Below are 27701 nucleotides of genomic sequence, written 5' to 3' on the forward strand. Positions count from 1 at the left end.
ACTATCCGACTTTTAGAAGACATCTGAAGGCAGCCCTGTTTAGGGAAGCTTTTAATATCTGATGAACTATTGTATTTTAATGTTTGGTTGGGAGCCGCCCAGAGTGGCAGGGTATAAATAATAAATAAATTATTATTATTATTATTATTATTATTATTATTATTATTATTATTATTTACCTTTGCCTTGATGAGGGTGCAATGCAAAGAGCTGTTCTCCTGGTCATACAAAAGGCTGAATTCCAGAGCACCAAGAGTAGCTGGGGAGAGAGAAAGGTTAATGCTGACAACATTGTTGGGCCCATGGTGTTGCAGGAAGGTTAGAGGGAAACAATTCTAGCATTTGTTTTCCAGGAAAAAATGACTTTGGTGGTGGGTGTTCTACTCAAAAACACATACAGTGGTACCTTGGTACTCGAATGGCTTGGCTCCTGAACAAATCGGCTCCCGAACGCCGCAAACCCGGAAGTGAGTGTTCCGGTTTGCGAATGTTTTTCAGAAGCCAAACGTCCGGCGCGGCTTCCGATTGAGCACAGGAAGCTCCTGCAGCTAATCGGAAGCCGTGCCTTGGTTTTAGAACCGTTTTGGGAGTTGAACGGACTCCCAGAATGGATTAAGTTCGAGAACCAAGGTACCACTGTAGTTGGGCATAAGATTTGGGAACAGTTCGCCTGTGAGATCACCTTAACCCAAGTATGCCCTCTCAACCGCTCCAGTCTGCAGAACTGGCACTATTACAGGGGCCACATAACACCCGTTCTGCGCTGGTAAGAAATCAGTCTTTTAGTATGCTTCCCACAGCCTGGATCTCCCTGCATACCCACTTCTGTCTGCTCCATGTGCCTTTGCATCTGCCACTTCACCCTGCCCAACAGTAGAGCCGGCCCCAAACGAGAGGCTGAGCCAAAGGCTGTGCAAGAGAGATGCGTTTTGGGGGATGTGACACAACTCTGCAGATGATTCACATCTCTTAGGTAAGTCCGAAGATGGAAGATTCCAGTTTTTGCCTTTCACCTCGTGGGGCTCCCCACCCCCACCCCAAGAAAGAGCAGAGCTGCATAAGAATGCCTGCGGGCTCCTGCGTCTTGGATGAATAATTGAAATCTTCCAACGTGGGTGGGTGTTTTTTGTAGGTGTGGGCAGAGATGGGGTTGTCATCTTCCACCAGAGGAGAAAAACGGTTGCACTCCACCATTCCTCTCCCCGATTACTTATTTACTAACCATTAAAAGCACTTAGGGAGGCTCTGGAACGATGTCACGAGCCCCCTAAGGATGGCAGCTGCCATTACTTTGAAAAGGACAGCAGCCTGAGAAAATCTAGCACACTTTAAAAGTATAATCCAGCCATGAAAAATGCAGGAGACAAAACTAGGGAGGGAAACATGGGACTTCTCCCGCTGTATCACAAAAGCAAGGCAGTTCAGAATCTTGCATTGAATCACGGCAATACAACCACCAACTTCGGCTTCTGTTCGTTCATGTTGCAGAAATAAACTTTAAAAGCTTATTGGTAAGAGGCTTGGGGAAAGCTCCCAGGGTAGAGAGGCCTGGACATTGAGGGATCTAAGAGCTCTAGGATCCCTCTCTGATCCCACCCACCACATCTACGAAAGAAATCAAAGTGATTCATGTTGAGACAACCAAGATTGCATCTTACGTGGGGGTTCGGGTACAAGGGTCCCATGTATATGCAAAAACGTGTATATGCAAAAACTCCATGGGGGTATATACTCAAACTGCCTCCATGGAGTCACCGCCTATATAAGCATCCCTAGCCTTCCCGAGCAGGTGCTCTGAAGGGGCCTAGCAAGGCAGAGAGCTTAAAAGCTCCAGGCAAAAAGAGCTTTTGAGCTTTCTGCCTTGAGTTTAACTTGTGGGATTTCAGCCAGCCGGCCTTCAACGTTATGTGGTTGAAATCCCATATGTTAGATGCGTGTAAGAGGCAATGGGACGCGGGTGGCGCTGTGGGTTAAACCACAGAGCCTAGACGGGGTTTAAATTTAAAGTAGATAAATAGGTACCACTCCAGCGGGAAGGTAAACGGTGTTTCCGTGCACTGCTCTGCTTCGCCAGAAGTGGCTTAGTCATGCTGGCCACATGACCCGGAAGCTGTACGCCGGCTCCCTCGGCCAATAAAGCGAGGTGAGAGCCGCAACCCCAGAGTCAGCCACGACTGAACATAATGGTCCCTTTAACTTTTTAAGAGGCAATCAGACTGTAAGCTTAGGCATCTATGTTTGCAAGGCATACATTCCTGGCCTCTTTAGAAGGAGGCACTGCCCTGTAAGTTAAGGAACAGCTGGATCAGGTGAGGCACCTTGACTTAGAGTCATGCAGCCTGTTTTATGTGCCCTGCAGAGATAGGGTGAAGGGACAAAGAAAGGAGGTGGCATGGTGGATCCCTGCCATGTTGCAAATTCTTTTTTATATATATAAATAATATTTATTCAAAGTTTTCAAAATTACAGAGAAAAAGAAAAAAAGAAAAAATACATAATACAACACAAAAAATAAAAAAATAAAAATAAAAAACAGAAAAAACAGAAAAATACAGAAAAAAAGAAAAATACAATCATTACATAATCAATTTCCCTTTACTTATTTTCTTGACCTCCTCACACCTCCCATTTCTGTATTCAAGTTCAAATTTTTATTTCAGCCAATCCTTTCACCTTATTTTTTTTTATCTTAATAATTTATTTTAATATGTTATTATTTTACGTTCTCTCTTTCATCCATTTCCTCAATTCAAAAGTTTGGCCTGAAGTGGAAAGTGAAAGATGGAGAGAGCTTTTTATGTGGAGATCTGAAGACTTTAGGATTACGAATTTGATCCAAGTGGAAGTTGGAGCTTTGGAGACATTTGGATTTGAAAGGAGTATGAAACAAGATTTGGAATATCCCATAGGCCTTACTTTCAAGTATGGAGGTCTGGCCGGAAGAATTGTGGATCCTGTTGGGTTGGAGCTTCCCCGAGTTTTGGTTTTTAATATTAAGGACTATCAAAAAGACCAGCAGAGAGGACGAGAGAGAGAATTAAGAGCCTCAGACGTAAGATCTCCAGGCTGATTGCTTTTTGAGACTGATGGCTATGTTGGGGACTGAAACCTGGAAGGGGGCATAGGGTGGAGAAATTGGGAATTTAAAGGGTACATAATTATAACTTGTTTTGTTTTTGTCTTTTTTTTGTTTGCATGAGAGTTGGGAAACTCGTGGAAAGGAATTCTGGTCGACCTTAGGGAAATGTTTTAAGAATAAGTATTGATATTGATATATAAGTTTGGACGAGAGTTAATATTGGATAAAGTAAAAGTTGTTTTTAAAATAAACTAAATTACCTAAATGAGAAGATTAAACAAAAATGAATTGAGCCATGTTGCAAATTCTATCCTCTGCGACTCTGGTCCCACTCACAGCCATTGTGTACCCACACACCCGAAGCTAGTGGCCCTTGGCAGAAATCAGGTCACCTGAAACCTTCTCCAGTTTTAAATCACCGTATTTTTCGCTCTATAAGACGCAGCCGACCATAAGACGCACCTAGTTTTTAGAGGAGGAAAACAAGAAAAAATATATTCTGGATCTGCGCAGTGCCTCTCTAGCAAAGCGGGAGGAGAAATGGAAGGGGCTCCGTTTCTCCTCCCGCTTCGCTGAAGGGGTGCTGCGCAGCTTTCCCTCTCTGTGCAGCGCCTCTCCAGCGAAGCGAAGTCAGAACAGCAAGAGGGATCACTGCGCAGTGAAATGAGCAATCCCTCTTGTTGTTCTGGCTTCTGGGATAGCTGCACAGCCTGCATTCACTCCATAAGATGCACACACATTTCCCCTTACTTTTTAGGAGGGAAAAGGTGTGTCTTATAGAGCGAAAAATACGGTATAAATTTCCCGGATAAAAAAGAGTCAAGCCATAGCCTTGAAGCTTGAGTTGCCTAAGGAAGCAATCTTTTATCAATTGGAAATCACTAGACACTAATCAGTGGGGACAGGTAAAAGTAAAAGTAAAAGGTAAAGGATCCCTGGGCGGTTAAATCCAGTCAAAGGCGACTATGGGGCTGCGGCGCTCCTCTCACTTTCAGGCCGAGGGAGCTGGCGTTTGTCCACAGAGAGATTTCAGGGTCATGTGGCCAATATGGCTAAACCACTTCTGGTGCAACAGAACACCGTGACAGAAACCAGAGTGCACGGAAATGCCGTTTACCTTCCTGCCACAGTGGTATCTATTTATCTACTTGCACTGGCGTGCTTTGGAACTGCTAGGTTGGCCAAAGCCGAGACAGAGCAACGGGAGCTCACCCCGTCGCGGGGATTCGAACCACGACCTTCCGATCGGCAAGCCCAAGAGGCTCAGTGGTTTAGACCACAGTGCCACCCGTGTCCCTAATCAGTGGGGACAATTCTTAATTGGTAGGTCTAAGGTTGGAGCACTTCCTTATCTTCGAAGCGTGTGCCTCTTATGGGTTCCTCTTATAAAGTCATGGGAAAGAAAGAAAGAAAGAAAGAAAGGGAGGGAAATGGCCTCTTTGCAACAAGAAAAAATGGCCTTAGCTCAGTCATTGCAACTACAACTTACTTGCTTCGTCCGAGTCGTAGCTATTGGCCTCATCTTCCTCCTCCTCTGGAGGAGGCTGCCGTTGGGGTGCAGGTGCAGCTGGAGGGGCACCAGTTTGGCTGTAGGGAGGCACCTGGCGCATAGGTCTCTCCCCTGCAGGTGATGAATATCCGGAGGCGGCTTTCTCATCCCTTGATGTCCCAGCAGCAGAGATGGGGGGATCGGCTTGGGGTGGAGCCATTGAAAGACTTCCTATGCAAGCAGAGAGAAAGAGCGAGAGGAAGAAGACTGGTCACGGGTAAGAGTTCTAGGGTAGATTTCTTTCCTATTTTCTAAAAAAAATATAGTATAGTATAGTACAGTAGTACCTTGGGTTACATATGCTTCAGGTTACATACACTTCAGGTTACAGACTCCGCTAACCCAGAAATAGTACCTCGGGTTAAGAACTTTGCTTCAGGATAAGAACAGAAATCGTGCTCCGGCGGCACGGCTGCAGCAGGAGGCCCCATTAGCTAAAGTGGTGCTTCAGGTTAAGAACAGTTTCGGGTTAAGAACGGACCTCCGGAACAAATTAAGTACTTAACCCGAGGTACCACTGTATAGTATAGTATAGTATAGTATAGTATAGTATAGTATAGTATAGTATAGTATAGTATAGACAGAATCCAAAAGGAAAAAGGGAAAGGAAAAACAAGATATGGTCAGGTTAACAAATACAGTCATACCTCATGTTATGTTTGCTTCATGTTACGTTCTTTCAGGTTACGTCCTGCGGCGACCCGGAAGTACCAGAAAGGGTTACTTCCGGGTTTCACCGCTCGCGCATGCCCAGAAACGCTAAATCGCGCTTCGCGCATGCACACAAGCACCAAATTGTGCCGCGCACCTGCGAAGATACAGCACATCAGGTTGTGCTCTTTTCATGTTGCGAACGGGCCTCCGGAATGGATCCCGTTCGCAACCAGAGGTACCACTGTACTCAAGAAGGATCGTGCACAGATAAAATAGAACTAGCTAAAAACATAGAATAGATCTTTCAAACACCGATAGTATTCAAATAATATTAAAAGGTCTGTTAAAAACACAGGCAACAATTTTAAAAACCATCACAGCATCAACCCTTTCCTCAAAAACATTCAGTCCCTAGAGGAGCATTACCCAAGCCTGGGTCTCCAGCTGTTTTTGGACTACAACTCCCATCATCCCTAGCTAGCAAGACCAGTGATCAGAGATGATGGGAACTGTAGTCCGAAAACAGCTGGAGATAACAGTCTTGGGTAACACTGCCATAGAGGCCAGATGGAATAGGAATTTGTTAATATACAAATCAAACAGTTTGTACCTTGTCTTTCTGGAAAGCGACCTCCAGGGCCTGACCCTGGCCTCCCCACAGCAGCTGGGCCTGCAAAGCAAAAGCCTGCACTGAACTATAGGTATTCCCAACAAGGCACTTCTATTTCTCGCTCTTTACATCTTACATTTCAAAAGCAAAGAGGTGCATTTAGGAATATCCTAAGGCACGGCCGGGGAAAGGGGGTCCATCTTCTATGGGACAGCCCTTAAGATATTTGAAGATGGCTCTCATATCTCCTCTTCGTCTCCTCCGTCTTCCAGGCTAAACATACCCAACTCCTTCGACCATTCCTCATAAGGCTTTGCTTCCGGACCCTTGATCATCCATATATATGTGGTTTTTCAAATTAAAAATTAAAAAACATATTATTAATCATTTCTTCCTGCATCATTTATGATGATCCAAATCTTTTGCATCTCCATTGTGTCCATAATTCACCCTTAAACTACAAGTGACATTCCAATCCTACTAGCAATTTTAACTGTTTACAATGGTCTTTAGGATAAGTTATAAATTTCCCCCATTCCTTATTAAAATGTTGGTCTTCCTGATTTCTGACTCTTCTGGCCATTTCAGCAGAGTCCATCAACTTCAACTGCCATTCTTCTCTGGTAGGAACGTTATCTTCTTTCCATCTCTGGGCCAATAACATCCATGCAGCTGTGGTCGAATACATAAATAGTCTTTTCTGCTCCCTTGATGACCCTTGATCATCCTGTCCACTCTGCTCTGCACACCTTCCAGCTTGTCAACATCCTTGCTGACAAACTGCTCTCTGTCCTTCCTCCATCCAGGTGACCAGAGCTCAAGGGTACATTTCAGCTGGGCAAAAACACTATAGCAGGAAGGGAAGGCCAAGAAGGGAGGCGGTTTGGGGAGGGAATGGCCTCCAGAGTGCCCCAGGGGGCAGACAGACAGGCCGAGGGGGCAGTTTTGGTCCTCTACCCCTGTCCTATGATGAAGGTCTCAAAGGGGCATTTCAGCTGGTCAAGGGAATGGGGGTGAATTTCAAAGGGCCTGGCATGGTGCTGCCTTGTGAAGCTGCCTTGCCCCAGGGCGTTTGTAGAGATCCAAATTGCAGCCAGCAACAGGAGAAGAAGAGGGTGTGCCAATGAGTTCACATGCCTGCCCTCAAGATTCAGCCCCAGCACCCCCAAAAAAATACCAAGAGGGCAGATCTTAGCCTCTGTTTCCTTACAGAGCCGCACACATACCGTATTTTTCACTCTATAGGACGCACCGGACCATAGGAGAGGGAGAACGGGGGGGGGGGGAGATTTTCTTGTTCTCCCCCCTCCAAAACAAGGTGCGTCCTGTGCGTTCAAGGTGCATTCACCCAAAGCCTCCGGAGTCGAGCGGGAGCTGCGCAACGCTCCGTCTCCCTGTTCTGGCTTTGGGCTTAGCCGCGCAGCCTGCATTCACTCTATAGGACGCACACACATTTCCCCTTAATTTTTGGAGGGGAAAAATTGTGTCCTATAGAGCGAAAAATACGGTATATCAGGGCATTCAGCCTGGCAGTGAAAACAAGAGACTCTATCCCAGACTTCCTCAAGTTCAGCCTTCCAGATGTTTTTGGCCTACAACTCCCATGATCCCTAGCTAGCAGGACCAGTGGTCAGGGATGATGGGAACTGTAGTCTCAAAACATCTGGAGGGCCGAGGTTGAGGAAGGCTGCTCTACCCCTTGTCCGATACAGTAAGGAAAATCAGCACAAGGTCTCTTGTTCCAATTATTCTGGTTTTAAAAGGCACTGTTGGAAGGGGAGAAATACTCTGGAAGTCAACAATCAGCAGGCATACCTTGTTCTGCCACCTGGGCAGGTGGATTCTGGTTAGAAGCCAGAGGCCTAGCACTTGCAGCCTGGGCAGAAGCGGGTTGCTTCACACCTTAAAAAAAGAAGAAAGTATAATTGTCAGCATATCACAAAGTTCCCGGAGCTTGTGTTACTGAATCTGTATTTAAATGAGAACCAGGACCTGGCAGATAAACCATTTTTGGGGATTCTCTTAATGGCAGCACGAAGGGTTAAAAAATGTGAATAATAATAAAAAAATACTAACTTCATTGACATTTTTAAAAACAATTACCAGGCATATAGTGTTGCCTTCCAGGACAGATGTTAAGCCTTGTGTGCAATCATCCACCTGGGCATCAACATGGAAAACCTTGAAGATTTGCAAACTTGAACACTTGGTTCAGGAGAGTATGGGCCCTTGCCGTTAATGGGGAAATTGACCCACAAATGAAAACTGGCAAGAGGAGCAAAGCACAAAGATTGCCTTTAACAGTGAAGCTTTATTTCATTCACAAATTCTCCCGAAAACCACAGGCCGGTCCCGCAGGATTAACCTAACTTGTGGGTCACTTAATAAAAATGTGTTTTACAGGTGTATATGGCTGTAAGTTGTAGTGCATGTACAGGAACACAAGTTTTTATAATGTATTTTTTTTGGGGGGGGGTGACTGGGGAAAATTTAAAGAATAAAAACTATTAAAAAAAAAGTGGGGGGAGAAAGCAGAGTTTAGGGAGGAGCATCACATGTCTCAGGCGGAATAGTCTAAGTGACACAGCTAAAGGGACTGTTTAGAACCCATTATGCCTTGGAGTCATAACAACTATTAGTAGAGGTGTCCTCAGTTTTGTTACCAGAAAACCAACCATTGCCTGTACACTCCTCCATTAGTGTGCCATCTTTGTTCTGCTCAGACTCCTCTGTGATGCGCGTCAATGAGTGCAACCAATTGTAGTCTCAAAGCACCATCCTTAGCATATGTGGCGCCAGGGTGCAAAGATCCGTCCAGTGCCCCCAAATTACCATATTTCCCCGTGTATTAGATGAGGTCGTCCTATACACGGATAGTGGCGTGGGGAGCTGCACACTGCCAGCCATCTGGTTGGTGGGCACGCAACTCTCTCCCATGCCATTGTGAGAAAAGAGCACTTCCCACAGAGGCTTGAGAGGGAAGCTGCGTGCCCGCCAGCCATCTGGCGCCCCCTAGAATTTGGCGCCGGGGTGCCCCGCACTTCTTGCACCGCCAGGTAAAGACGGCCCTGCAAAGCACTACGCCAGAGCTTTCCAAACTCCTTATGTCGGTGCCACACTTTTTAGACATGCGTTATTTTGCAACACATGGGACACAGGTGGTGCTGTGGGTTAAACCGCAGAGCCTAGGACTTGCCGATCAGAAGGTCGGCGGTTTGAATCCCTGCGACGGGGTGAGCTCCCGTTGCTCAGTCCCTGCTCCTGCCAACCTAGCAGTTCGAAAGCACATCAAAGTGCAAGTAGATAAATAGGTACCACTCCAGTGGGAAGGTAAACGGCGTTTCCGTGCACTGCTCTGGTTTGCCAGAAGTGGCTTAGTCATTGTTAAGTTGTGGGCGAACATAGCAGACGACACAGCGATTTCTCCAGAGCAGCTCTTTATTTGTAAGCTGGACAGAACTGAACAGCAAACAGCTCAGCCGGCCTGCTTTTATAGGCAGCCGGCTGTCAACATTGTAGCAACAACAACCCAGGGTTTCCCACCTAAAATAACTGACGTGGACCTGAGTGAAAACTATCTACAGTATCCCCCTGCTGGCCCAGGGTGAGAACTTCAGTACATAACAGTCCTGCTGGCCACATGACCCAGAAGCTGTATGCCGGCTCCCTCGGCCAATAAAGCAAGATGAGCGCCACAACCCCAGAGTTGGCCACGACTGGACCTAATGGTCAGGGGTCCCTTTACCTTTACCTTTATTTTGAGACGCAGTAATTCAGTTTCACTAGCAAGGTTAAACTAACCCCTTATAAGAGATATGGATCCATATCATGCGACACACCTGCACACTGTGGCCGACACACTAAAGTGTTGCAACACGCAGTTTGGAAGGTTCTGCACTACACACACGGAAACCCCTGCCATCCAATCTGCCTGCTAAACCCCATTGTTATTTCCTTCAATAAAGGCTTGCGCCCCAATTTTTCTTCTCATCCACTCGCTCCACAGTCATTTAAAACTTTAAATCCCTCAGCACCTCCAGCGGCCAGAAAAAGCAAGCAGCGGGAAATCACAGCTCTAGCCATCCAATAGGAACCAGACACATTCTATTTAGGCCTTTAAAGTAAGGAAAGCTTGTTTTTCTCAATGAAACCATGGATAAAACCATTTGTAAATGTAGGATTCTTGCTTTTGGAACTTGAAAAGCTTGTGTGCCCCCTTGCATTATGGGAAACCTGGTGTCTGCATGGTATTTTTACCTTTACCTCAAAGTGTGAGACCACGTAGGCCGATACCATCAGGGGAAGCACCTAAAGGGTTCTCCTTTCTCTTCCTTTTGATCAATGACCCTAGATAGTGTCAATGGTCCCCAAATATTCTACTGTTTGCTCAGGTGCACTGCCTAAAGGGATCATCAAGGCCCTGCCTGACATCACGGTTGTCATGTCAACAAAACCCAGCAAAAACCTGTTTCTAATGCCAATGCTTTGTGTAAAATCCGTCTGGAACTACAGTGGTGCCTCGCAAGACAAAAAGAATCCGTTCCGCGATTCTCTTCGTCTAGTGGTTTTTTCGTCTTGCGAAGCAAGCCCATTGACAGCTTAGCGGATTAGCGCTATTAGCGGTCTAGCGGTCTAGCGGAACAGCTGATAAGCGCCTTAGCGGCTTAGGAAAGGGGGGGAAAGCGAAAAAAACCCGCGGGAACTCGCAAGATTTTTTTGTCTTGCAAAGCAACCCCATAGAGAAATTCGTTTAGCGAAGCGCCTCCAAAACGGAAAACCCTTTCGTCTAGCGGGTTTTCTGTCTTGCGAGGCGTTCGTCTTGCGGGGCACCACTGTACAGTGGTACCTCGGGTTACATACGCTTCAGGTTACAGACTCTGCTAACCCAGAAATAGTGCTTCAGGTTAAGAACTTTGCTTCAGGATGAGAACATAAATCGTGCTCCGGTGGCGCGGCAGCAGCAGGAGGCCCCATTAGCTAAAGTGGTGCTTCAGGTTAAGAACAGTTTCAGGTTAAGTACAGACCTCCAGAACGAATTAAGTACTTAACCCGAGGTACCACTGTATGTAAATCTTGCTAATAATCAGGAACGTGACACACCTTGACGTGCCTGGCCCACTGTGCCTGGCCCAAAATTACACCAAATGTGTGGTGTAATTTTGACATTTACCCAATGACTCTGACTGCTTTCTTGTAACATCTCCTCATGTTGTCTTTTGAGGAAAGCGACCCCAGACTCAGTGGGATTTCTCCAAGTTGCCAATCTAGTCACTTAAAAATGGAAACTCTGTGATTATCCCTGATCTGTCTGTACCCACTGAGACTTTGGTCTCATCCACACATGCCTAGAAAGCACTTTTGCTTGTCCTGAGCTTTCTTAGGAACGAGACCAAGCGGTTTTGAATTTGCTCCGCCACTTTTCCCTGGAAAATCCACTCTTTAGCGCTAATCGGAACAAACAGCAATCTGCAGGAAACCCAATTGCCATTTGTTCTGATTCAGCACTAAAGATCAGGTTTCCCCAGGGGAAATCAGCAGGGCAAATGGAGGTGTGGATTAGCCCTCTCTCAGTACCAATGGGGCTATACCTGATGTGACTACGCTTGGATTAAGTCCCAGACCCTTTGAAAATAAAAAATGGATAGCTGGATGTGGTTACCTGTGGAAGGTTTGGGAGGGGGGGACACTTAAAACAATCTCAGAGGTAGTCATGTTCTGCCTATTCTAAAGGCTGACTCGTGGAAATATAAAACACTAGGTTTTGGAGCACAATATTAAGCCCCGGGACTTAGCTACAAAACTGTGCAGTTTTACTCCTAAAGAAGGCAGAAAATAATCTCTCGCTTCCCCCACCAGATAAATAACTCAAGTGGGTCAGCTATATTTAGGATAAAAGGAATAAAAACACAGCCAGCGATCAGAAACTAGGAAGCGGATGAGAGAAACCCTGATCAAAAACACCTTTTTAGGTTGTTGTTGTTTTTAAAAAAATATCAGCATCCATTACTCTGAAAATCCCTGAAGAAAAGATTGAGAGGTGAGATGAGAGCTGTGATGGCCTGGGACTCGGGCTCGGACTCGGAACCAGAGGAGTCTCAGTCTGCACCGGATCCTTTGCCTCAGGCATCATCTGAACCAAATCTGGGGCCTGATCCTGAAGAGTCCCAGTCTGCACAGGTTCCCCTGCAACAAACACCAGCTGGGCCGAGTCAGGGGCCTGAGCCTGCCCTGGCTCCAGATGCAGGGATTACCTCGTTGCCTTCAGCTGGGCCATCACTTACAGCTGCTCCACTACCAGTTTGGTCAGGGGAGGCTGAGGCGGCCCTGGGTCTAGCAACCCACCCACGTCTCCCGAGCTGCAGAGACTGAGGTCTGAGAGAAGGAGAGACCTGAGTACTCACAGGAGGAGTGCTCGCCTCCGGGCGAAACAGGGAGGTGAGTCGCCGGGGGATCAGGGCCGGCCGTTACCCCGACAAAGATAAAAGGCTGTCGGATCCTGTCCCAGGTTGCAGGAGGAACATTGCTGTATACCAGATCCTGCCTGAGATCCTGTACCTGTCCTTGCCTGGTTTCCTGCCTCATGTCCTACCTTGCCCTTGTCAGACTGACTCCTAGAGGAACCTTCGGATTCTGGACTGGTCCTGGACCACGTTTCTTGGGTTACCCCCGGGTCCAGCACAAGAGTCATCTTCAAATATCTGAAGGGCTTTCTCATAGAAGACGGAGCAAGGTTGCTTCCTCCTGCTCCAGAGTCTAGGACTCGCACCAGCAGACTCAAGTTGCAAGGAAGGACATTCTGACTAAACCTTAGCAAGAACTTTCTGGCGTTAAGAGCTATTCGACGTTGGAATGTTCCAACTCAGAAGGTGGTGAACTCTCCTTCTTTGGAGGTTTCAAAGCAGAGGTTGGATGGCCACCTGGCATGGATACATTCGTTGTGATTCCTGTCTTGCAGGGAGCTAGACTAGACTAGATAACTCTTTGCGGGTTCCTTCCAACTCTGCAATTCTATGAGTCTAAATAGAAACCCCATCAAAGGAAAGGAAAGAATTGCCCAACTGTTTGGTTGTTTTCTCCACTTGCTTTCTCAGACTTTCTCTATGCTCACCTGCCTCAAACAAACTTGAACGTGTTATTATCACAGCTAATGAATCCCTGACAGGCGGCCACCCGTCCAGCTTAAAAACCTGCAATGAACAAGGTGGAATGGAATGCAATTAAAAGGATTGATGGACCAGATCTGTAGAGAGGGAGAAAGGTGCCAAAGTGGACTATCTGGGGAAAGACTTTATGTCAAGAAAAAATGAACTGTTTTCAGCCTGCAAGCAAGATGCTTTGGAATGTGACGCTGTAAAAGGAGCAGCAAAGGGAACGAGAAAAGGGACCCAACATCCCTCCACAACAGGTCTGAGAACATTGATTTGAACGACCACACATGTGAAAAGGGAAATATACTTATGGAAAACAAAAAGAATACTGTTTGTGAAGTTGTATACAGTGGACGCTCGGGTTGCGAACGTGATCTGTGCGGGAAGCACGGTCGCAACCCACAGCACTGCGTCTGCGCACACATGTGTTGCAATTCAGCAGTTCTGCACATGCGCAAGCACCAAAACCTGGAAGTACCCATTCCGGTACTTTTGGGTGCGCAACCCAAAGTATCTGTAACACGAGTTATGACTGTATTGGCAGCTGTGAGAATGCTTTACATCTAGTGAAGATTTCAAGTGGATTTTAAGAAAAAAGGAAGTAGCAACAACAGACGAGATGGACATATGTTGGCAACAAGAGTGGGAAACCTGATTATTATTATTTTAAGTATTAAGTTAAATAAATTAGGCTCAGCGGCGTAGCGTGGGTTGTCAGCACCCGGGGCAAGGCAAGTAATTTGCGCCCCTAACCCCTAACCTTCCGCCGCTGCCAGCTTCTTCTTGCTGCTGCCTGGGCTGGGGTATTTATGGTAAGGTAGCCACGGCGGCAGCAGCGGGTCCGTGTCAGGTGATCTGAGGCGAGTTGCCGCTGGCGCTGCCGCCCAAACGACGCCGCTTGCCCGGAGGAGGAGGAGGGCAGAGAGGCGAGGAAAATGCAACATGGCCCAGCAGCTGCTGCAGCAGCGGCGGCGGCGGGGCTGTGAGGAGGGGCTGCCTGGCGCGCCTTCCGCGGCCCTGACGCGTGGGGACCGCGGCGAGCGCTGAGAGCCGCTGCCTGCCGGGCGCGCACAGCTCGTCGGTTCCGCGAGACATGGGACTCTGCTACAGCCTGCGCCCGAGGCTCTTCGGCGACTCCAGAGGCGGCGAGCGCGCCCCCCCAGATGTTGCGCCCGGTGCGGCCGGCCCCCCCTGCACCCCCCACGCTACGCCACTGATTAGGCGTGATTTGTATCAATTTGGAAAACCAATTAAAAATGTTATTTTAAAATTAAACTGGAAGCAAAAAACGAAACAAAAAACCTGCAACGAACGAGAGTCCACCACCTTTTGAGGGAGTCCGTGCAACTGTCAAACAGCTCTTACTGCCATAAACTTCTTCCTGGTGTTTAGTCAGACTCTCCTTTCCTGTCACTGGAATCCATCAATTCAGGTCCCTGCCCTCTGGAGCAGCAGGGAAAAAAAGGTTGCTCCAACTACTGTGGGCCAGCCCTTCAGATCATTGAAGATAGCTCTCTGAGATACCTCTCAGTCTTCTCTTCTCCAAGCTAAAGAAACCCAACTCCCTATACCACCGTTTATCCAAATAGAAGCCCCTGCGGAACTCTAGAGAACTTGTTATCCCCAGCGGACAGATGCAGGACTGTACTTTAATTGAGTTTGCACTGTGGCAAGATTTGGACAGGAAAGATCCTGGCACACAGTCAGCCAGTTTGCTGCCCCAGATCTTGAGATAATGAGATCAAACATTGCAGCATCGTTTTTTGCAATTCAGCCAAGATGAAAGCCAGCAGTCCATATGGCAGGAGGCGAGGGGATTACACGATGGGTATGTCTCTTCTGCGGCAGGCTGTTTAAACATTCCCTGCATAGCGGAGGAATCTTGGGTCCTTTCCAGTTTGTGTTTAGCTCACAGGGCAAAAACCTAGCCGCTTGGCTCCCCTAGCTAAGACCCCATCAAAAGACCCCATCATCCTACAGTCCCCATCTAGGGAGACTCGCTCCTTGACAGATGCTGCCCATCATCTGTTAGCTTTTTTTCATACCAGGGCAATTTCCAAGGCCATATCACACCAAAGTCTAAAGGGACAACGCAGCTGCGAAGCAGGGAAACACAACTGACAGCATCACAAACACAGCAGCTGTGTTAATGTCAACTTGTGAAGCTGCAGTCGGTGCAAAATGCTGCAGCACGACTGCTGGCAGGAGTGAGACCCCAACAGCACAGAACACCTGTGCTCAGAGAGCGGCACTGGCTGCCAATTTGGTATTGGGCAAGGTTCAAGGTGTTTATATTGGTACATAAAACCTTTAACAACTTGGGACCAGCTTACCTGTGAGAACACCTTGCCTCATATATGCTCCCTCGACTGCTTTGATCTGCAGAACTGGCAGTGCTACAGGTGCCACATAATCCTCGTTACACATTTATAAGAAATCAGTCTTTCAGTATGGCAGCACACAAACTTTGGAACTCCCTACATATTGACATCAAGCAATCCCTTCTTTTGGCACCTGCTAAAAACCTTTTTCTTTAGACAAGCCTACTCAGGTGTTTACAAAGTTGACGAGAGTTTTAATGCTTTTAGCTTCCTGCTGATGTTAAAAACCCTTTTTTCCCTGTTTTTCAAATAGCTGTTTTTAACTGCATTTACTGTTTCATTTGTTTCTGTAAATTGCTTTGAAATTTGTTTGGGGTTTTCTTTTGCAAACAAGTGGCATATCAATTTATTAAATAAAAATAAATTAAGGCGTTATAAAAGCATTTTTCCTAAAAATCGTGGAACTGTAGAGTTGGAAAGGACCCAGATAGGTAGAATGTGAACCTGTGTTTTCATCAGTTTAGGGCTTGCTGTTGGTTTTAATTATTACAGTGGTGCCCCGCAAGACGAACGCCTCGCAAGACGGAAAACCCGCTAGACGAAAGGGTTTTCCGTTTTGGAGGCGCTTCGCAAAACGAATTTCCCTATGGGCTTGCTTCGCAAGACGAAAATGTCTTGCGAGTTCCTGCAGGGTTTTTTTCCCTCCCCCCCCCTTTTCCTAAGCCCTAAGCCGCTTATCAGCTGATCCGCTGATAAGCCGCTTATCAGCTGATCCACTAAAAGCCACTAAACCGCTAATAGCGCTAATCCGCTAAACTGTCAATGGGCTTGCTTCGCAAGACGAAAAAACCGCTATACGAAGAGCCTCACGGAACGGATTAATTTCGTCTTGCGAGGCACCACTGTATCTGAATGCTTTAAATGGCTGTTTTTAAGATGGTGACAACTCTTGCCTGCCTCCAGTCTGCAAGGATCTCAGCGGTTCTCCCAGGTGAGCGGCATGGGGCTTGGCTTGGGGCACTAGAATATATTATAGGTGGAACATTCTCACATGAATGCAGGTAGTTCTCTGCCTGCTCCTCTCTCACCTCCAGGGCTTTGACCAGCTTCATTCTCCCTAGTGTGTTCCCAGTTTTGGGTGTCCTCACTAATATATTCGCTGCCACCAGGCGCCATCTTGGCCTCAGAAGGTTTGCGGCTAATTTGTGGATAATTTCTCCGACTGGAAGCAGCTGTGGTTGGCTCAGCGCCTGCATAGACATCGGAAAAAGAGGGGCAGGGGCACAAACAGTAGGGAGGTTACATTCCCATCGGAACAGCAGATTCAGCTGGAAGTTATGACAACTGCAAACAAGAAGGAAATGCTAAAAAGCTGCAGACTGCAGGAAGGAGGGCTATTTGCTGCCTGAAAGCTCACCAACTGACCTGCGGTGAAATCACAGAGAAGGCTTAGCATCCAGTGATGAAGGGAAAGGATCCGTTGCGGAATGCTGACAACAAACATGACTCCGGTGCAGTGCAAACGGACAATATTTGGGCCGGGGGAATATCTTCATGTAACCCTGTTCTAAAACTGTTTGCTTTGCATATTGCTCAGCTTGAAATTTAGCATACAGAATAAGAGAACAGGAAGAACATACGTTTAGAGAAGACTGGAAAACGTTTGTCAGGGTTTCTGGGAGAAGTGAGGAGATGGCAGAGGAGACGGAAAGCGAGTGGGAGGAGGGAGAGAGAGACGAGGAAGAAGATGACGGAATTCGAAGGGAATCTATGAGCCTAAGCAGTGAGTCAGAGGATTCCCAAAAGGGAGCTAGCATGATCAGGCGAAAAGCAGGAGAAGAGAGAAGCTGTGAAAAGTCAGGGAAGGAGGGGAGAAAGCCCAGTGAAGCACAGACGCTGTCAGAGGGGTCTCAGCCGGAACGGAGTAAAGGGGGTGGAGTTGTCAGCCTCTCGGAGGGAGGAGGAACAGGAGAAAACAGAGAGAGGGGGTTGGAGCAAGGTGTTCAGCCGGAAAGGGTAGAGAGTGGAACAGGGGGCAGTATAGAGGACGAAGGAAAGGTCAAAAGCAACGTACGCGCGCCAAGTTCAAACATAGAGGCGCGCGGAAGTGGGGAAAGCTCAGAGGAGGAGCCCGGCCCCAAAGCCAGAAGGAGGGGGCAGGAGGCGGCAGAGGATTCAGCCTCAGGCGAATCCCGGAAAGAGAGAACCCAGGGGGGCAGAAAGACCCTGCGGAAAAGAAAGGAGGGGAAGAGGTGGTCTAGAGCCAGGCTATTAAGTTGGTGTGGAGGAGGGGAGGAGTCAGAGGGGGACTTCGGCGGTCTAACGTGACAGACGTACAGCCACAATGCTGAACTGTGAAAGAAGCAATTATCTTCAATAAACTTTTCCTGTAAGTAAACTACTACGGAGTAAGGTCTCTCGTGAGCTGGGACCCACCTGGGTGGCTGTGACAGAAAGTCCCCCTCTCTCTGAAAGCAAAAATTTTTTTTTTGCGAAGCTCACGAACGGGGCAGCCATGAGTGCTGAGGAACAGCTGGCTGCACTCCGGGATCAGATTACCACTCTCACAACGGCAGTCATTGCTTCGCAGAAGAAGAATGCTGACTTGGAGAAAGCCTGCCAGGATTTGCAAGCAAGGTGGGAAAATGCGGACAAGGCGGGGACCCCGGGCTCCAGAGCGGAGGGCATTGCGCTTGGAAGGAGGGGGGGTGCCCTAGTTTCGCATTTTAATGGCAACTTGCAAGACTATCCCAACTTCAGGGCAGATGTCGTGTATGCACTGCATTTACTCCGTCATGATTTTAGAGATGAGGAGGAGAGAGTGGGATTTATTGTTTCGCACCTGCATGGGGAGGCCAGGGCTTGGCTACGCAATCTGTGGCGCGAAGATGGACCAGCCCGTCGCAATGCAGATGCGTTTATCAAGGCAATGGATGCTTGTTTTCAATCCTCTGTGGATAAGGACATTGCGCGCCGGCAGATGCACGGGCTGAGGCAGGGGAGAGCCACTGTACGCCAATATCATTCTAAATTTTTTGCATTGCTCACCGCCTTAGATTGGCCGAAGGACAGTCTACCAGTCAGGGATCTTTTTTGGGAGGGATTGAGCCCCTCCGTCAAGGATGAGATCGCAAGGGGGGACAGACCCCAGACTCTGGAAGACGTGGTGCAACGGGCTTTGGCTATAGGAATTCGACATGAGGGACGTCCGTGGCACGAGGAGGGGGGGCCCCAAGCGCGCGCGCAAGCAAAAGCTCTCCCTTTTGTGCACAGGGATTTCAGCCGTGCGCACCCCTCACCAATGGGGAAGGAAGGCGAAGAGCCAATGGAGATTGGTGGTGCTAGGGCTCAAAAGCCATCCCAGAGCCCCATCCCTGCTGCAGCCAAAGCGAAGCCTCCTACAGGGACCAGGAAGTGTTACATCTGCGACAGTGCACACCATATGGCGAAAGAGTGCCCCCAGAGGCTCCAGAAGCACACTGCAGCACTAGCAACTGTGACAGCAGAGGTGCAATCAGAGGAGCAGCTTCAGGGAAACTGCAGTGCCTGGCTGGAAGCAGAGCTACTGGGGCTCAGCCAGGCGGATCTGTAGAGAAGTCCCCAGCATCCTTGCAGCGCATGGACCCTTTACCTCCCAAACCAGCAGTTTTACTCACAGCAACACTCCAGCTGCCTGATGGGCGACTTCTCGAGGTTCCAACAACCATCGATTCGGGAAGCAACGCCGATTTCGTGGGATTACAGTTCGTCAAGCAGCATAACATAGCGCTCCTGCCTGCAACGACGCCTCTGAACGTGGTCACGGTAGACGGCAGGAAGTTGCTGGGGGGGCAAGTGGTGCAGCAAACCCCTCCCATGATGATGCAAATTGGAGACCATCGAGAGCTTATTAGTTTCAATGTCACCCACTTATCGGACACGCCCATCGTGTTGGGCATGAGTTGGCTGGACAGGCACAGTCCCGCGGTTGCTTGGTACCAGAGGCAGATCACCTTTTGTTCATCGTATTGCGCCCAGAATTGCATCCAAACCGATCAAGGAGGAGAAGCCGAACAGCAGCTGCATCTGAGTATGGTGCAAGCGGTTCCTCACAAGTACGCGGAGTTCTTGGAGGTTTTCTGCGAAAAGGAAGCTGACAAATTGCCGCCTCACAGACCTTACGACTGCGCGATTGACTTAGTGCCAGGCGCGCAGTTGCCAACTGCCAAGCTGTACTCCATGTCGGAAGACGAGCTGCAAGAGCTTCGGGAGTTCATAGAACACAACCTCAAGCGCGGATTCATCCAGGAATCTAAAGCAGCGGGAGGCAGTCCTGTTTTCTTTGTGAAAAAGAAAGACACGCCCCAGAAGAGGCTCATTGTGGACTACCGGTTCATAAACAGACTAACTAAGCCCAAGGCCTTCCCCATGCCCAAAATTGACGACCTTTTGGCTACAGTCAGGAGGGGGAAGATTTTTACCAAGCTGGATTTACGTGGAGCTTACAACCTCATCCGCATCAGGAAGGGCGACGAGTGGAAGACGGCCATGTTCACTCCTTTGGGCACGTACGAATACAGAGTTATGCCCTTCGGTCTACAAAATGGCAGCCATGTTTTCCAAGCATTCATGCATCACGTCCTGGCAGGTCTCCTCCACAAGAAGTGTGTCTGTTTTCTCGACGATATCCTGATTTTCTCGGAATCGCCAGAGGATCACGATAAGGACGTGAAGGAAGTTCTGCAGAGGCTGAAGGAACACAGGCTGTACGCCAAGTTGGAAAAGTGCCAGTTTGATGTGAGAGAGGTAGATTTCCTTGGCTACAAGCTGTCCGACGAGGGACTGGCCATGGACAAGACTAAAGTCCAAGCGCTGTTGGACTGGAAAAGCCCTCGAAATCGGAAGGAGGTCCAGAGGTTCATCGGCTTTGCCAATTTTTATCGCAAGTTTATTAAAGGTTTTGCAAACGCGACGGCGGCAATCACTGACACCCTCAGTTCCAAGAAGAAGAAGTTCATCTGGACCGAACAAGCAGAGCGATCCTTTCGGAAGCTTAAAAGCCTTTTCGCCTCCGAGGAGCAGCTGCTGCACGTGAATCCTGGCAGGCCCATGCGGGTAGAGACAGATGCATCAGACAGAGCAGTTGGGGCCGTCCTCTTGCAAGAGGATTCGCAAGGCAACTGGAGACCGGGTGCATTCTACTCCCGGAAGCTCAGCAAGACGGAGCGCAACTACACCATATGGGACAGGGAGTTGTTGGCCATTCATGCAGCTTTCAAAGCGTGGCGACACTTCTTGATAGGAGCCAAGCACACGGTGCAGGTCCGCACGGATCACAAGAACTTGGAGTATTGGCGGACGGCTAAATTGCAAACCCAACGACACATGCGCTGGGCGGAATTCTTTGCGGATTTCGATTTCAAAATCGAATACATCCCTGGAGACTCCAATGTTATAGCAGACGCGCTGTCCCGAAAGCCTCAATACCTGGAGGAAGTAGCTCCAATCGCAGCGAAGTACATTTTCGCACCGCAGGCGTGGACGTGCGCTACCATCGCAGTCGACCTGGACGCGGTGCGACGCGCGCTGCAAGAGGATCAGTTTGCACAATCCAAGATGGAGGAGCTCCGCAGAGGGTCGCCTGACAACAATGAGTTTCAGTTGCAGGATGGACTTTTGACTCGCAAGGGCGCCCTTTACGTGCCCACCGACGAGCTTCGCGCCACGGTTTTGCAACAATTGCACGATGCCCCGAGTGCGGGCCATTTCGGCAAAGAGAAGACGATGGAGTTGGTGGCAAGGGACTTTTGGTGGCCCCAGATGAGAGGAGAGGTGGCGGACTACGTAGCCAGGTGCGATATCTGCCAGAGGTCCAAACCAGTGCATCAGAAGCAGGCGGGATTGTTAGAACCGCTGGAGACACCGCAGCAACCGTGGGAGAGGGTAGCGTTGGACTTTGTTACAGACCTGCCCAGCTCCAGAGGTAAGACGGCGGTGTTAGTGGTTGTGGACTTGTTCACCAAGATGGCGCACTTCATTCCTTGTGCCAAGGTGGCGACGGCAGAACAGACCGCAAAGCTCTTCATCGATCACGTCTTCAGAGTGCATGGACTACCGCAGTCCGTCTTGTCCGACAGGGGGCGCCAATTTGTTTCCACTTTCTGGCGGAAGCTTCTGGGTATCTTGCACGTCAAGATCAACCTGACGTCGGCGAGGCATCCACAGACCAACGGTCAAGCGGAGAGGGTCAACGCGATCATGCAGCAGTACCTACGGTGTTACGCCAACCAGCGACCCGCGGCGTGGGTGGACTACCTGCCGATGGCTGAGTTCGCCTACAACAACACGAAGCACGCATCCACCGGGGTGACGCCTTTCTTCGCGAACTATGGACGTCATCCCAGAACCTTCCCGAGCTTTACAGCACCTGAAGGGGGGGGACCTCAAAATGCCGACCAGTTTGCAGCGGAGTTGCAAGAGGTGCACGAGGAGCTGCGGAGACATTTGGAGCTGGCAAAGCAGGCGTATAAGGTGCAAGCCGACAAACACAGAAGGGCGGGGGAAGACATTCAGGTTGGGGACTGGGTATGGTTAGCAGCCCACGCGATGCCGGCCAGGTCGTTGGCCAAAAAGAAGTTAGAACACAGGCAGCTAGGACCATATCAAGTTGAGGCTAAGATCAATCCGGTGGCTTTTCGCCTAGCCCTTCCGGAGGGCTCCAGGGTGCACCCGGTCTTTCATAGGTCGGTGCTCACTCCCTACAAAGCCCCACACAGGTTTCAAGAGTCAGGAGCACCTCCAGAGCCACGTAGAAGGGCGCCTGAGAGAGGGGAGTCGCCAAGACCAGAACCTCTTAATGAGGTCACAGAGATACTGGATTCACGATGGGGGGAGGAGGGAGTTGAATATTTTCTCGCCAGGGAAGGCACTCCAGTCTCTGCAAATAGCTGGGTGCCGGGTTACGCTTTGGACGAACCCCTGTTGAAGGAGGAGTTTCATGCAATTTTTCCGCACAAACCCATGCCCGAGGAGTATTTTGATGATTGGCTTTTCACGCCCACTTTGTCGGGCAGCACGTTCGGGGGTTTCTCCTCGCCCGAGGGCTCTACGCCCAAAACAAGCCCGACCAGGGATCCCCGCCTGGGGGGGGGAGAGACAAACCCTTATTGGTGGGTGGATCAGCCAAGGGAGGTATGGAGTCAGAGGTGGATGATAGGTCCTTGGCAGGCAGCGCCAGGAGAAGCAGTGAGGGAGGAAGAGACTGTGATGCCTTCAGGGGGGGAACCCGAGTTCGAACACACGTATACGGAGCTGCCAGAGGAGAAGATTGACGTGGACACCCGGTATCCTGAACCGACCCAGGAAGAACCACATTTCCCTCAACCTGCACCCAGCGACCGGGAGGGGGGAAGGGGGGGCTTCGAGGGGGGGATGGATGTCAGGGTTTCTGGGAGAAGTGAGGAGATGGCAGAGGAGACGGAAAGCGAGTGGGAGGAGGGAGAGAGAGACGAGGAAGAAGATGACGGAATTCGAAGGGAATCTATGAGCCTAAGCAGTGAGTCAGAGGATTCCCAAAAGGGAGCTAGCATGATCAGGCGAAAAGCAGGAGAAGAGAGAAGCTGTGAAAAGTCAGGGAAGGAGGGGAGAAAGCCCAGTGAAGCACAGACGCTGTCAGAGGGGTCTCAGCCGGAACGGAGTAAAGGGGGTGGAGTTGTCAGCCTCTCGGAGGGAGGAGGAACAGGAGAAAACAGAGAGAGGGGGTTGGAGCAAGGTGTTCAGCCGGAAAGGGTAGAGAGTGGAACAGGGGGCAGTATAGAGGACGAAGGAAAGGTCAAAAGCAACGTACGCGCGCCAAGTTCAAACACAGAGGCGCGCGGAAGTGGGGAAAGCTCAGAGGAGGAGCCCGGCCCCAAAGCCAGAAGGAGGGGGCAGGAGGCGGCAGAGGATTCAGCCTCAGGCGAATCCCGGAAAGAGAGAACCCAGGGGGGCAGAAAGACCCTGCGGAAAAGAAAGGAGAGGAAGAGGTGGTCTAGAGCCAGGCTATTAAGTTGGTGTGGAGGAGGGGAGGAGTCAGAGGGGGACTTCGGCGGTCTAACGTGACAGACGTACAGCCACAATGCTGAACTGTGAAAGAAGCAATTATCTTCAATAAACTTTTCCTGTAAGTAAACTACTACGGAGTAAGGTCTCTCGTGAGCTGGGACCCACCTGGGTGGCTGTGACAACGTTTATTGAATATATGGGAAATAACTGTGTACAGCTGAAAACGTGGGCAGCATTAAGATAAATTCAACAGCGTAACTAAGTTTTGATGGATGTAATGATGGAATACTGAATGGTTTAGTTTTTGTAAAACGTGCAGGGATTTATGCTATGCAAAATGAACCGTGGAGAGAGAAGAAGGGAAGTCGCTGATATTTCAAGGATATAAAAGTGAGTGTTTTAAATTGTATAACAGAACATTTACTAAAAATTATATTAAAAATTTAAAAAGCAAAACTGTTTATTTTGGCCCGGGAATATACAAATGTGAGTTGATCTCCTGTGCTGTTTCCCCTCTTGGCATGTTGTGTATCTTAAAGTCATTGCCTGTTTTGTAGGATTCCTTACCCCCAACCTGCAAACTGCTGGTTCTGTAGAGGTCGCTTGTGGCTTCTAAGTTCTAAGTGCAAGGAACTCTGCATAGGCCCAGAGGCTCAGCTCTGGCGCTGAAAACAGGTTCTAGGGCTAGAGCACTTGGGACCTCTAAGTTGTCTTAAAATCTCTTTTCTGATGAGAGCAGCTTTTGCATCTCATTTGGAAACCAAGGGCCCAGAGTCTGGAGGAAGAATGGGGAGGCACACAATGCCAGGTGCTTGAAGTCCAGTGTAAAGTTTCCACAATCTGTGTTGTTTTGGGGAGCCATGTCATCAGCTGGTGTTGGTCCACTGTGTTTCATTAAGTCCAGGGTCAACACAGCCGTCTACCAGGAGATTTTGGAGCACTTCATGCTTCCTTCCGCAGATGAGATTTATGGGGATGCTAACTTCATTTGCCAGCAGGACTTTGGCACCTGCCCACACTGCCAAAAGTACCAAAACCTGGTTCAATGCCCATGGGATTACTGTGCTTGATTGGCCAGCAAACTCGCCTGAACTGAACCCCATAGAGAATCTATGCGGCATTGCCAAGAGAATGAGTGCCACAGGCTGATAGCATCCATGCCACGCCGCATTGAGGCAGTAATTGATGCAAAAGGGGCCCAAACCAAGTACTGAGTACATATGCATGCTTCTACTTCTCAGAGGTCCAATATTGCTCTATTTGCAATACTTGTTTTGCTGATTTCATTCAATATTCTAATTTTCTGCAATTGTTAATTTGGGGTTTTCATCAGCTGTACGCCATGATCATCACAATTATAACAAATAAAGGCTTGACATATCTCGCTTTGCATGTCATGAGTCTATCTCATATATATCATATTACCTTTTAAGTTGAATTACTGGGGGGGCACTAGGGGCACATTGGAAGATGGTCCACAATAACATCTCTCCGACCCACACAAGGTAATTAAGAGGCTGTGATGGGAGTATGCAGCCTCCCTGCCCACCCAAGGGAATGGGGGGGACTGTCCTTGCCTGCTGTGCCCATAAATCACCCCCGGATTCGAGGTGGTGAGGGCACTAGGCAGAACGCCCTTGTGTGGATTTCGGCTCTCCTGGACGCTGTCTCTGATTCGCGCCACTAGCTGCAGCAACTTGAAAATAAACAATTAGGAAGAAGCAAATGCACATATTTCAAGTGAAGAATGGGGAGTAAAGACTGCTAATTGAAGGGACCTCTGTGAAAGAAGACGGGTCGGATAAACAAGAATATATCATGAGAAGACACATCAAGGCTCGGTATGTCGGCAGTGGGACTGGATGGGGGGGGAACCTTTCTTTCTTCTATGTGATTAACCAATAATCCCCCCTCATAAGTCAGAAATGCCGCTTAAATGACCTAAGCTGGATGATTTAAGACTGTGTGGAAATAAATTCTAACCAAAAGCATGTTTTAAGGAGATCGAGGAAAGTACAAGAGCTTTGGGATGACGCAGTAAAAAACCAGCGTCGCCATTTTGGCAAGTTCTGTCAAAAGATTTATGTCTGGGAGGAGGAATGGATCTGTTTTCATACTGCGGGCGAGCCTCCTCAGAGGACTAAAGAAGGCGACAGATTTGCGAAGATTAATGATGGAAAGAGTGCTTTTATTTATGGAAGTGATGATATATGGAAACCATCTCGATATGGCTATTGGACGAATGGAAAAATTCACACAGGATTACAATTTGTTTTTACCTGCTTAAGGAGATTATCAGAAGAGGTCACAAAGAATAAGGAAAAATATATGAAAATAACAAGATGAGATGTGGGAAACAGCAAGATAGGACTGGATAGAATTATGAACATTATTTGGACAGATTTGTGGACATTAATGCAGCAGCAAGAAGATGATTGGATCCCCTTTGGAACTTGAAATATGGGTACCCCCATATTTAAATTTAAATTTGGCTTTGTAATTTGGAATTTATGTGATGTGATTTGATTTGATTTGATTTGATTTGATTGGTCGGTTAAAAAAATTATTTAAAAAAAAAAATAAGTTGAATTACTGAAATAAATGAACTTTTCCATGCTATTCTAATTTTCTGAGTTTCACCTGTAAGAAAGGTGTGAGCCTGGGGGGAGCAGTTACCCTTTATTCCACATGGGAAGGAGGGAGGGAATTTGCAATAGATTTTTTTAATATTTATTTTTATATTTTTAGATTCTTACTCACATCAAGCGAATGGCAATTTTACTGGCTCACTGTGCCAAGGGGGAAGGAGATTATTTGCAATTAGGAAAAGAGACTTGGCTCTCCAGCTGACAGCTAAGAGCCAGGCCACAATTGCAGTGTGCCAGCGCTTGCTTGCATCATCTGCCTCCAGAACGAACAAACTAATGACTGTCCTGACAGCATCAATCACCCGGCCAACGCCTGGCATTCCCGTGGGTGCCAGGCTCTTCCCTGCGATTTGCAGGCTGATCCAGATTTTAATAATGGGGCAATCACTCAAGATTAGCACCTCCTGATGAGCAGCTGACAGCCCCTCAGAATGACAGCGGAAGACAAAAGCTCATCAGTCTCTCAGGCCCAAATGGTGGGAAGAAGGAAGCACCAGGGAACTCGCCTCCGGTAGAACAGTTGTGTAAGGCCAAACTGCCCCAAGCTACTGGTTAGTTTACAAGGAGAAAGAGGTGCAGGGGCTGAAAGCTGCTGAGAAGACAGGCTTTCACCCACTGAAGCCAGTAGAGAAAATTCACTGCACAGAGGGAGGGAGAGATCTGACAAGTTCCGTTCCTGTTTCTTATTTTTCTGATCTTAAGCTAGGTTCTCAACATTTTTGCATCAGTTTGTTTAAAAAAAAACACAAAAAACGAGCCCTCACAAAAATTTGCCACTCTTTTAGTGCACTTTTCTCCTAATACAGTGGTGCCTTGGTTCTCAAACTTAATCCGTTCCAAAACCAAAGCGTTCCAAAACCAAGGAGCGCTTTCCCATAGAAAGTAATGCAAAATGGATTAATCCGTTCCAGACTTTTAAAAACAACCCCTAAAACAGCAGTTTAACACGAATTTTATTACCTAACAAGACCCTTGATCCATAAAATGAAAGCAATAAACAATGTACTGCAGTCACACAATCAATCCATCAATCAGTAGCTGAACTGGGTTCCACACAGTCCCAAAAACAAAACAACAAAGCCACAAAAGCAAAAAAGCAAAATAAATAGCAAAAACAGACAGACCTCAGCGTAGCACTCAAAACGGAAGCATAACACTCAAAACGGAGCACGTTCAGCTTCCAAAAAATGTTCGCAAACCGGGACACTTACTTCCGGGTTTACAGTGTTTGGGTTCCAAGTTGTTTGAGTACCAAGGTGTTTGAGAACCAAGGTATATGCATTTTTGAAAGCAATTTCCCCTAATAGAATACAATGGAGAAGATACAAATGCAATGAAGAGGAATAAATATTCCAAAGAAGAAAGATTTCTTACCATAGGATTCCTGTTCGATGGGGGCAGCTGCTTCAGCTTGACCTTGGAAGCAAAAGGAAGGGATTGTTTATTGAAAGGAAGTGAACAGGGCTGTCTTAAGCTTATGCGGTGCCGGGGTGCAAAGCTCCACCTGGCGCTCGTCCCCCTCCCCAGTTGCCCAGTCCCAGGCGCACAGGAGGGCGGAACCAGCCGGCCGGCCGCCTCAGCATCTCGCTGGCTCGGTCGCCCCCAAACTTGTGGCACAGAAGAGCCCTGGACTCTTGGCCTGGTGCCCCTGAAATCCTGGCGCCCTGCAC

General features: G+C 48.4%; 1 protein-coding gene across 4 annotated transcripts in view; it reads right to left on the reverse strand.

Moving 5' to 3' along the window:
- The window catches only part of RPH3A (rabphilin 3A), a 120477-nt gene that overhangs the window by 21291 nt on the left and 71485 nt on the right, over nucleotides 1-27701 (reverse strand). For 3 of the 4 annotated variants that reach the window (XM_081870976.1, XM_081870975.1, XM_081870977.1), the window contains exons 7-12: nucleotides 27406-27447; nucleotides 16450-16611; nucleotides 7708-7794; nucleotides 5893-5952; nucleotides 4569-4799; nucleotides 180-259 (exon numbers count right to left, since the gene is read on the reverse strand). In XM_081870976.1, the coding sequence (XP_081727102.1) occupies nucleotides 180-259; nucleotides 4569-4799; nucleotides 5893-5952; nucleotides 7708-7794; nucleotides 16450-16611; nucleotides 27406-27447 (662 nt within the window). The remainder of the gene's footprint in view (nucleotides 1-179; nucleotides 260-4568; nucleotides 4800-5892; nucleotides 5953-7707; nucleotides 7795-16449; nucleotides 16612-27405; nucleotides 27448-27701) is intronic. The other variant, XM_081870974.1, reaches the window with a different exon arrangement.

Source organism: Podarcis erhardii, assembly GCF_964252035.2.
Source record: "Podarcis erhardii genome assembly, chromosome: 7".
NCBI classification, from domain to species: domain Eukaryota; kingdom Metazoa; phylum Chordata; class Lepidosauria; order Squamata; family Lacertidae; genus Podarcis; species Podarcis erhardii.